Genomic DNA, 12,081 nt, shown 5'->3' with positions numbered 1-12,081 from the left:
ATCTCACATCAAACTGGTAGACTTAAATGAGACATACCAAATTAGTTTTAGAAAATGAAGCTAGTCAGGTGGAAGGGGTAACCGTGGAGAGCATTTTGGTGGTAGTGATTTTAATTCAGTTCCAATTTAGTGTATCTATTGTAAAGGACAAAAATAGACCACAGTAAAAGTTTTAAACTGGGGTAAAGGTCAATTTTACTAAGCCAAAATGGCAAAAATGGAAGGGAAACAGCTATTGAAGATAAATCAATGTCAGATCAGTGGGAGGCATTCAAGGAGAGAGGGTTCATAAAAAAAAATGGGACTCTCAAATTTGACCCTCTGGATGTCAAAGTGGATACACGATAAGATAAAGCAAAAGGGAAGCTTATGCCAGATACTAAGAGCTTAACATCAAAGAAAGCCTAGCAGCATGCAAAGCATGGAGTGAAACTAAAAAAAACGAAATTATGAAAGCAAAGAGAAGGCATGAAAAATACTGGCAAGTAAAATGAAGGAAAACTCAAAGATGCTCTTTATGTATACATAAAACAAGAGGAAAAAAATTCAGACCAATAGAGATTGAAAGGTAACTTGTGTGGAGACAGAAGATGTGGACAACATTCTTCATGAATACTATGGGTGGGATTCTCCAACCCTACCCGCCACCAGGGTTATCCAGTCGCAATGAAAATCAATGGAATTTTGGCTGGACCATCACATCCCCCACGGCTGAGCTGGAAAATCCCGGCCTATGTGTCAGTCTTCACAAAGAAAAAGGATGAAGTAGACATTGTAGGCACTAAGTGTGAAATATTGGATGGTATGAACAGAGGGAGAGAGGAACTATTAATATCTTTGACAGTAGATACTTCACCATTCACAGGTGAAATGCTTCCCTGGCTAAGATAAAGAAGGAAATAGCAGAGGCTCTGACAATCACTCCTCAATCTTTCTGGCTACAGGTGTAGTTTGGAGGACTGCTAATATTGTACCCATTGTTTAAAAAGGAAGGGATGAACAGAGTAGTTATAAGCCAGTCAGCCTAAGCTCAGTTGTTGGCAAATTGTTGGAAAAAAAATTCTGAGGGACAATATAAATCATTTAGAAATGGCACAGATTAACCAAGAACCGTCAAGTACAGGTTTGTGAGGGGAAAACTGTGCCCAACTTCATTAACTTTGTCAAGGTCGCACATGGCAGACTGGTCAAAAAAGGAAGAGCCCAAGGGTCCAAGGGAAAGTTAGATCCAAAACTGGCTTAGAGACAAGAAGCAAATGATAATGGTCGACAGGCGTTTTTGTGACCGAAAGGCTGTTCTACAGGGCTTGGTGCTTGGATTTTCCTTTCTCCTGGTAAGGATCAACGGTTTAGACTTAAAAGGTAGGGAGCATGATTAAAACTGTGGATGATTCAAAAATTTGTTCTGTGATTGTTAGTGAGGAAGAAGGCTGTAGACTGTAGGTATGTGGCACTAACAACATCCTGGGGGTTACCACTGACCAGAAACTGAACTGGACTAGCCATATAAATAATGTGGCTACAAGAGCAGGTCAGGGGCTTGGAATCCTGCAGCAAGTAACTCAACCTCCTTACTCCCCAAAGCCTGTCCACCATCTACAAGGCACAAGTCAGGAATGTGATGGAATACTCCCCATTTGCCTGGATGAGTGCAGCTCCAACAACACTGCAGAAACTGGACACCATCCTGGATAAAGCAACCCGTTTGACTGTCATGCCATCCGCAAACATTCACTGCCTCCACCACCAGCGGAAAGTGGCAGCAGTGCGTACCATCTACAAGACGCACTGCAGGAACTTACCATGGCTCCTTAGACAGCACCTTCCAAACCCACAACTGCTACCACCTAGAAGGACAAGGGGAGCAGACATTTGAGAACACCACCACACAGGTTTCACTCCAAGCCACACACCATCTTAACTTGGAAATATATCACTGTTCCTTCACTGTCACTAGGTCAAAATCCTGGAACTCCGATGTGCAGCTCTGGTCATCACGTTACAGGAAGAATGTAATTCCATTAGGCAGGGTACTGGGGAGATTTAGGCAGGTGTTATCAGGAAAGGAGAAATTTCACAATGAGGAAAGATTGCATAGAATGGGTTTTTTCTTTGGAAGTGAGATTTAATTCAGTGTATAAAATTACAAATAGACTAGATAGGAAGGACCGGCTTCCTTTCGTTGAGAGGTCAATAACCAGGGAGTGTAGAATTAAAGTGATGACAGGAGGATTAAAGGGAGTTGAGAAGAAATGTGTTTCATCCAGAGAGTCGTAGGGTCTGGAACTCACTGCCTGAAAGGGTGGCAAAGATGGAATTTTAAAAGTATCTGGATATGTACTTGAAGTGCAAAAAACTACAAAACTTTTGTTTCAGAGCTGGACAGTAGGATTAGACTGGACAGTTCTTTTTTTTTGACTGGTAGAGACCTGATGAGTTAAATGGTCTCCTGTTGGTATAGTCAGTAAAGTTTCTATGTTATGCATCAAATCTTACAAAATCTCCCTGCTCTGAGTGGATCAATTGTCACTCAATATCTTCAACTTTTAAAGCCAACTTGTGCTAGGATAGCATGTTTTTTTTTTTTAAAAGAGTTTAACAATAACTCAGCATGATTCTAAATAAAGTAATCACAGCAGTTGTAGCAGTTAACACCCAAGCTTGAGTTGTTGATTAATATCAACTTTTCTGATGTTCTGATTAAAATTTATTTCTAGAACTTGGCAACTCTAATCTATCTTGTGTCAAATTGCTTTGCCAAGGAGCTCTGAGCCAATGGCGAAGGGGACGGGGGGAGGGGGTGTTTGTTTCCTTCTTCTATCTTTCGCACCCTGTAGGAATCGCAGGGAAAGGAGCTAGCTGTTTGGTGAGTGCCTGGTAAGTGGGTAAGTTTTATTCTATCCCTAAGCTTTAAAATAGTACACAAATTGGTGGTAAAGTTAATAAAATATATTTTAAAAATCAACATAAGTGATTAACATAATAAGTAATTACTTAAAACACATTAAGGATGGCAGGACAGGTGATGTATCAAGGCTGCAGCATATGGGAGCTCCTGGATAACATTGTGATCCAGGGCAAACACATCTACAGTAAGCATTTGTGGCTCAAGGAACTTCGGCTCAGAGTCATTCAGTAGAGGCTGAGCTGCAGGCTCTGCAACACATCAGGGAGAAGAAACGTTACCCGAATGTTTTGTATCAGGGGGCAGTCACACCACTGATTTGGTCAGTGGTCAGGGACAGGAGGGTGTGACTGTGAGTGAGGCAGGTAAGAGGACCCAGAGGACAGGGGTGCAAGAGTGTGAGCCTCTGCAATTGTCCAATAGGTTTGAGGTTCTCTCATCTTGTTTGGATGAGAGTGGGGGCTGCAGGGCAGATGAACAAATTGGCTATGGCATCATGGTATAGGAGGCCTTTCAAGTGGGGGAGCAAAAAGGAACATTGAGGTAGTAGGGGACAGTATAGTGGGGTGGACTGACACTGTTCTCTGTAGCAAGGAGCAAGAGTCCAGACAGCTGAGTTGCCTGCCCAGTGCCAAGGTTCAGGACATCTGCTCAGAGCTGGAGAGGCACTTGCAGTCAGTGGGAGGGGGAGGTTCCAGTTGTCATTGCCCATGTAGCTACCAATGACATAGGTAGAACTCGGAAAGAGGTTCTGCATAGACAGTATGAGGAGCTAGGCACTAAATTGAAAAGCAGAACCTCAAAGGTTATAATCACTGGATCATTACCTGAGCCACATGCAAATGGCACAGGGTACATAAAATTAGAGAGATGATGCATGGCTCATGGCTGGTGTGGGAGAAGTGGGTTCCAGTTTGTGGGGCATTGGCACTAGTGGAAAGTGGGGGCTGTAGCTTTGGGATGGTCTCTACCTGAACCGGGCTGGTACCAGTGTTCTTGCGAATCGCATAGATAGGGAAGTAGAGGGGGTTTTAAATTAAATAGTGGGGGCAAGGGATCAAATGTGGAAAGATGTAGCATATCAAAGAGTAGAGACAAGGTAAGAGAGGAAAATAGTAATATGGGAAATGAGGATTGGAGAATGGCAGGAAGGGAGAGAGAGGAAAAAAACTAAGAATGGAAGACTAGATGTCACAAAGATAACAAAAAGACTAAAACCAAAGGCTCCGTATCTGAATGCGCGTAGCATTCATAAAGTAAAACACATTCATAAAGCACATTGAAGTAAATAAATGTGACCTGATAGCCATGAGAGATCTGGTTGTAAGGTGGCAAGGAATAAGTCCTGAATATAGAGGGGTATATGAACTTCAATCAGAATAGGAAGCTAGGTAAAGGTGGACAGGTAGCAATGTTAATCAAGGTGGGCATTTGAGAAATACAGTTAGTTAGAGATGACCTTGGTTCAGGAGATCAGGATGTAGAATAAGTTTGGATGGACATGAGGAATAGTAGGGGAAAGTCACCATGAGTGGGAGTGGTCTACAGGTCCCCTAACAGTAATCACAATGTAGGGCAAAGTATACAAGAAACATTGGGTGCTTGTGATAAAAGGGCAGCAATAAATCATGGGTGACTTTCATCTACATATCAACTGGGAAAATCAGATTGGCAGTCATAGCCTGGATGAGGAGTTCTTTAGAATGCTTTTGAGATAGTTTCTTGGAGCAGCACATTCTGGAACCAACCAGAGAGCAGGTTATATTAGATTTGGTACTGTGTAATGTGACAGGATTAATGACTCAAAAGGCACCCCTAGGCAGCAGCGACCACGAAATGATTGAAGTTTACATCCAGTGTAAAAGGGAGAAGAGTGGGTCCAAGACCAGTATTTTAAACTTAAGTAAGGGCAACATTGTGGGCATGAAAACTGAGCTAGCTGAAATGAACTGGGTTACTACTCTACAGAATAGATCGATAGAGAAACAGTGACAGACATTTAAGGGGTTATTTCAGAATACTCAGAATAAGTATATTCCTACTATAAAGAAACATTTTAAAGGGAGGACCCACCACCTGTGGTTAACTGAAGTAGTTAGGGAAAGCATCAAACAAAGAAAAAGCATATAACTGCGCAAAGATGAGTGGGAGGGCAGATGATTGGTCAGAATATAAAGAAGGGCAGAGAATGACAAAAAGGTGAATCCGGAGAAAGAAATTAGCTTATGAAAGGAAGTTAGCTAGAAATGTAAAAATGAATAGCAAGAGTTTCTACAGGTAATTAAACAGGAAAAGAGTAGGTAAAGTGAGTTATAGTCCTATAGAGAGTGAGAATAGGGAGCTAATAGTAGATAATAAGGAAATGGCAGATGAAATGAACAAATAGTTTGCTTTTGTCTTCACCAAATAGAGGGTACAAAAAACATTCCAGCAATAGCTGTAAATCAGGAGGTGGAAGGGAGAGGGGAATTTGGTGAAATTGTAGTTACTAGGAAAGCAGTACTGAGCAAACTGATGGAGCTGCAGGCTGACAAGTCTCTGGGTCCAGATGGACTTCATCCTGGGGTCTTAAAAGAGGTGGCTAATAAGGTAATAGGTGCATTGGTGTTAATTTTCCAAAATTCCCTAAGTTCTGGAGGGGCTCTATCAGACTGGAAAGCAGCAAATATAATCCCTCTATTCAAGAAGGGAGGGAGGCAGAAAACAGGAAACAATAGGTCAGTTAGCTTGACGTCTGGGAATGGTGTTAGAATTGATCATTAAGGAGATTATAGCTGGGAACTTAGAAAAGCTCAAGGTAATTGGGAAGAATCAGCATGATTTTTTGAAGGGGAAATCATGTTTAGCCAATTTATTATGGTTCTTTGAAAGAGTAACATGTGCGATGGATAGAGGGGAGCCTGTACACATACTGTTCTTGGGTTCCCAGGAAGCATTTGATAAAGTGTCACATCAAAGGTTATTGCAGGAAGTAAAAGCTCAGTGTAGAGGGTAACATATTAGCCTGGACAGAAGATTAGCTAGCTGGCAGAAAACAAAGTATGCATAAATGGGTCTTTTTGATTCTGGTTGGCAGGATATGATGAGTGGAGTCCCGCAGGGATCTATGCTGGGGCCTCAAATTTTTACAATTTACATCAATCAATTAGATGACGGGAGCTCAAGTTAGTATGCAGGTACAGCATATAATCAAGGCGGCTAATGGAATGCTATCCCTTATTACGAGGGGAATTGAACATAAAATTAAGGATGTTATACTTCAGTTATACAGGGCATTGGTGAGATCGCATCTTGAATACTGTGTGCAGTTTTGGTCTCCTTATTTAAGGAAGGATGTAAATGCATTGGTGGCAATTCAGAGGAGGTTTACTAGATTGATACCTGGAATGAGCAGGTTGTCTGAAGATAGGTTGGACAGGTTGGGCTCGTTTCCACTGGAATTTAGAAGAATAAGGGGTGACTTGATTGAATGGTCTTGACAAGGTGAATGTGGAAAAGATGTTTCCTCTTGTGGGTAAGTCCAGAGCTAGGGGGCACTGTTTTAAAATTAAGGGTCACCATTATAAGGTGAGGAGAAATTTTCTCTGATTATTGTGCAGCTTTGGAACACTGCCTCAGAAGGCAGTGGAGGTGGGGTCACAATACTTGTAAGGCAGAGGTAGACTGATTCCCTTGCCTATCAAGAATTTATTATCGGGGGTAGATGGGAATGTGGAACTCAAAACACAAACAGATCAGCCATGATCTTATTGAATGATGGGGCAGGCTTGAGGAACTGAATGGCCTACTTCTGCTCCTATTTCGTATGTTCATTTGAGCTCCAGTTTCGAGGCCCACCACAGAACTTGATGGCCAAGGAGGGTGCATTCATAACGCTTTCCAAATAATTTGTTGTCAGTACATGTCAATGGCAGGCTGTAAGAGGGGGAAAGGTTCCTGCTCAGCCATGTGATAGAAAGAAAGTTGGAGACTCTACACCCTTATCCATAGTTCCAGATTACAATATGTAAAAGTCTGAGCGAACTGTAACACACCACCACCACCCTTTGTTGAGAGCTCTCAAAAAGCTCTTGCACACCAACCACTGGAAATTGAACATGTTACTTTATAATTGCATGTGTTACTGGCATTTTAGACAAAACAATGGTAATCATCTACTGCAGTCAGTCAAGCCAACATCAAATACTTACGACCAAACAGAGACTACTTAATCTAATAACTGGGGAGGGAATTGGGATGCAATGCATACTTCTGAATCACTTGCCATTCTGACATTTTTCTGAACAGAATAGATTGGTTTGGATTATTCCTAGTTTACGTCTTTTGTAAAGTTGCAAATTAACAACTTAATGAACTGGAGTCAGAGGTTTCTTAAGTTATCTTAATGGTACTAAATAGGTTGGGAAAGAATTACAAAGCAAAATGAGTGTAAGTATGTTTACCTGCCCTTTTTGCTGTTGTAAAGCAGCAATAATCAAGCTATAATTAAGACTCTAAGTCCAGCATCCAAAGGAAAGCAGAAATAAAAGGATAGGAAAGACAGTTAAACAAGGTCTGAACAGCGAGCATCAGCATTGACAATTTTTGAAGAAAATTAAAACTTTAATTTTGCTTATATCTTATTTCAGGAACATAGGAATGAGTAGCAGCTAATTTTGGCCCTCTGTTCCACCATTCAATGGGATCATGACTGATCTCCAAACTTAATCCATATACTCATCTGTGTCCTATATCCCTCACTATCTTAAATTATAAGGAATGAATATGCCTGAATTTCAAACACGTTAACATTTCCATGTTGATGTACAAATGCACAGTATGAAATCATAAACTGTAATAATTTCCACATTTCAAAATTATTAGGCAGACATTTGCATTGAGCAATGCTAGTTGCCCATAACAGAGGGGTTATAAAAATCACAATGTACATATGCTACTTCAAAAATTGTTTGAAATTTAATGACCAATTCAAATCATTTGGTAAGGAATTGGATTAGGATACTTAACTGCAGTGGGCATCATTCATTGGTAATTCTCGATTTGATTCAAGTTACTTTAGACTACTGCATTTGCTTAAAAATCTGCTCCTTCCCACCTCCCAAAAAATTATATATCCAGGAGATAAATAAACAAGTGCTTGAGTATGGCTGAATAAAGAGATATGTTATCAAAGCTTTTCATCTTGCACTCATCAGGAGTTGGCTTTCAACTGGTTTTCAGTGTAATCCTTAGCACACACACGATTGTTCAGCAAGTGTCGTTGAATCATGGAATCACATCTAATGTAATGAAAACCAAATTAGGATCAATCAGTTGGGCTTGCAGTGTAGCTGAATTACATATGCTAGAAGTTATATATATTCACACAAACACGGCTTTTTTCTTTGCAGACAAAAGGAGCAGGTCCATGCATTGCACCTTTTCCGACTAAACAAAAGCTTGGGGTGCACCTATTCCCCTGTTCATTCCTCATGGCAATGCCTTGACCAGAGTCAACCTGTCCAGTCTGAATTTTAACAAAAGCTTGGCAGTTAACTGATCTCTCCATGGCAACACTTCTACCCAATCAATCAGCACTAGCTTCTCATGCAATATAAATTATTGCTCCCTTTACTGTTGGTTTATCTTGCAAGCAGTCCTGATGAGTACAAGGTGAAAAGCTTCACTTGCATGTCTCTTTTTTCAGCAATACTCAAGGTTCTCTACTACCAAACAACTAAACATGTGCTTATGCTTTCCTATGTAAAGATTCAAGGTACACCTTAAGAAGATACTCCAAGACCAAGGAAATAAGAATGACAATCCATAAAAAAGCATATAAGGGAGAACAGAATACATATTGTAGATGAGGAAACAGAAGCTGCAGCAGTACTAATTTATTGAGTTCTGCTGAGTGCAAAATGCAAGCCAATTAGTAATGTGGAATTAAAATTTAGTGTTAGCATATGTTGTTTAAGACGTTTATAATTTTAAGCTCCATAATTCAAAATCAGTTTAGCCTAGAGACTCAACTTCTGGAACATATTTGTAATCAGGCCCAAATGGTACAATTGATAGATAGTAGCCAAAAAACCTTTCCTTTGGAATAAAAAAAGCTTTAAAACAGTAGTGCTCAGTTACAAATTTGCAAAAATAGCAAAAGAACAGAGTTATAAACTAACAACACACACACAAACATACAGTGGCACCTAATATTTTAGATGTCACCACTTGATTACTTCTGGAAGAATATACCCCTAGAGAAGGAACGAATTGGGGATCCTTTAATACTTTGGAAGGTAGTTGGAACAGTGCGTAGAAGGGGGATTGAGAGTTATATGGACTGGCTGAACTTTTTCCTAGGTAGGGAAAACCACAAACACTGTGTTCCTTAAATAGTGCCTCATGGAGCGGTGTCAGGTGAGCGCATTGATCAAATAATCAAACGTGGATTGTGAATGGAGAGGGCTTGCTGCATCACATCCTTTGTTCTTGCTCCAAATTTTAATGTTATGATGTTACATTCAGTAATATTTCACTATGATAAAAAATGTGGAAACAGGGGATGTTTGAATCTAAGTCAACAGGTACTTCCCAGCTCCAAATAGAGATAAACATTGTATATAATAGCTGGAAGAGCATTAAAGCATCAATGAACATACATAAGTCATTCCAGAACTTACTAGGTGGTGATTTAGTGCATAATTATTTACAAATCTTGATTGTACTATTTTATTTTGCCACAAGTGGGTAGTTACAACTCATCAACATATCCTTAAGTTTTGTTTGCTAAAACCAGAGTCCAAGTGATTTCATTTTGTGCTTTCAGTTGTACCGCCACCTAACTTTTAACTGCCCAGTTGAAACCCAGCAACAAGCCCAGTAACACTGTTCTAGAATAATCAGATTAAATGGATTAGGTTCTCTTTAAAACGAACGCAACTTCCACATAAAAAAAATCTTCCATGCTCTGCCTTCCATGCAGCCCCGGGACCGTTGCAAATAGTTTGTCTTCACAATTGACATCAGCTAGGCCCTTACCCATCAGCTATTTTCCGGAAGTAGTCGTAGGCATTCTCTGCATTGAGTGGCAGGGTTGACAGCAGATTGTGGAACTCTAGATCATATCTGCGATTGATGTCATCTCCAATAAGAGCAAGTTGCCGGCCCACCAGAGTTGGAGTACTTGAGAGGGAGGAGCGGTGGGAAGAAAAAAAAGAGGAAGGTCACTCTTACTTAGAAAGTCACAACACCATGGGATGCTGAGATGAAGTGGCTGATGTGGAAGAAAAACAACACTAACGTAACTTTTATGGGACAGATAGCCTGCTTTGGTGTTGCAACATTCCACGATTCTACTCAATTTTATTAAGCTATTGTGCACATTGCTTAAGGTATTCAATGCAAAATCCCCAGAAAAAAACAACACATCATGTAGCGTGCAAAAGACTCCATGAGTGAAAACAAAACAAGATATTGATCTATGATGCCTTTTTCTTTCCTTTCACAAAAGACCCATAAGTCACCTAAAAATGTTGATACTATAAACTGCATTTAGTATTTCTTCAGTTGTGTGCCTGCTTAACACTACTTTAAGTTGATATTATACTACACCAATATCCTACTTTTCAGGAGGCTGATGCATCTCTGTTATCTCTGGATCTTCTGGGACATTCTCTCCTTCATCCCTCTCCGATTGGTACCGGAAGAAGACGTAACTTCTGAAGACATCCTCAGTCTCCTGGACAACGCCTTCCTCTATGAAGCAAAAACAGCAGAAGTTGTGCATAAGATAAATGTCAATGATATTTGTGAAGTCGCTCTTTTCAGCTACAAGAGCAGAATCAATCATAAACACATGACAGATGTATCTAGATATCTAATTAGGGATCAAAAAGGGGATCCGTGCATGGAGCATGGCTGAGGTATTGAAAATAATATTTTGCATCCATTTTTACCACAGAAGAAGGTGCTACCTAGGCCATGATGAAAGAGATTGTAATTAATACACTAAAATGATTTAAATTGATAAGGAGGTGGTATTGGATAGGCTGTTTGTATTTAAATTGATAAGCACCAGTACTGGATGAGATGCAACCATGGATAGTGAGGGAAGTGAAAGTGGGAATTGCAGAGGCACTGGCCACAATTTCAGTCTTCAGAGGTAGTGCCAGAGAACTGGAGAATTGCAAATGTTACACCCTTTCTCAAGAAAGGGTGTAAAGATAAGCCCAGCAACTGCAGGCCAGTCAGTTTAACTTCAGTGGTAGAGAAACAAGATTCAGGTCAAAATTAATAGTCCCTTGGACAAATCTGGGTTAAGTAAGGAAAGCAAGCACAGCTTTGTTAAGGGGAAACCAGCATAGATTTGTTAAGGGAAAACAGTGTTTAATTAGCTTGGAGTTGTGAGATTATGATATCGTATAGACATGTATAAAAATCATGATGCCTAGCAGACATCCTCATTTGAGGAACTGATAACAATCTATAGATTTATATATTAGACACATACAGAAACATCTATACAGATAAAGATTGAGATATAGGACCAACACAAACACAATGGTGCTTCAGAGTATTCAAAGAAAGTGGTGTTTTTCAAATATTCATTCAATTTACATGCATGCCGTTGACATGGCCAACATTTATGGCTCACCCCTAATTACCTTTGAGAAGGTGCCTGGTGCTTTTTTCAATTGCTACAGTCCATGTGATGCAGATACATCCAACAGTGCTTTTAGGGAAGGAATTGTAGGATTTTGACCTAGGGACGATGAAGGATTAGTGATACAGTTTCAAGCCAGGATTTGATTCCTAGTAGCATGTTGCCCTTATTCTCCTAGATAGTAAAGGTCACAAATTTGGGGGGTGCTGTCAAAGGAGCCTTGGCAAGTTGCTGCAGTACAGCTTATAAATGGTACACTGCTGCTGCTGTGCATGGGCAGTGGAGGGAGGGAGTGATGATTTAAGTCTAAGGTGGATAGGCTTTGTTGAAGTTGCACACACCCAGGCAAGAGGAGATTATTTCTTTGTACTCCTGGTGTGTATAGATGATGGACAGGTTCTGGGGAGTTAGGAGATGGATTACTTGCTGCAGAATTCCCAGCCTCTAACTTGCCTTTGTAGCCACAGTATTTATATAGGTGGCCCAGTTAATTTTCTGGTCAATGGTAACCCTAGAATGTTGGATGTTTTAG

General features: G+C 40.4%; 1 protein-coding gene across 4 annotated transcripts in view; it reads right to left on the bottom strand.

Annotated features, from left to right (window-relative positions):
* Positions 1–12,081, bottom strand: part of LOC121281890 (bcl-2 homologous antagonist/killer-like) — a 78,298-nt gene that overhangs the window by 18,390 nt on the left and 47,827 nt on the right. For all 4 annotated transcript variants that reach the window (XM_041195020.1, XM_041195021.1, XM_041195023.1 and 1 more), the window contains exons 3-4: positions 10,510–10,642; positions 9,926–10,069 (exon numbers count right to left, since the gene is read on the bottom strand). In XM_041195020.1, coding sequence (XP_041050954.1) covers positions 9,926–10,069; positions 10,510–10,642 — 277 coding nt within the window. The remainder of the gene's footprint in view (positions 1–9,925; positions 10,070–10,509; positions 10,643–12,081) is intronic.

Source organism: Carcharodon carcharias, chromosome 9, assembly GCF_017639515.1.
Source record: "Carcharodon carcharias isolate sCarCar2 chromosome 9, sCarCar2.pri, whole genome shotgun sequence".
Classification (NCBI taxonomy): Eukaryota; Metazoa; Chordata; class Chondrichthyes; order Lamniformes; family Lamnidae; genus Carcharodon; species Carcharodon carcharias.
This window is presented reverse-complemented; position numbering and strand designations above follow the sequence as displayed.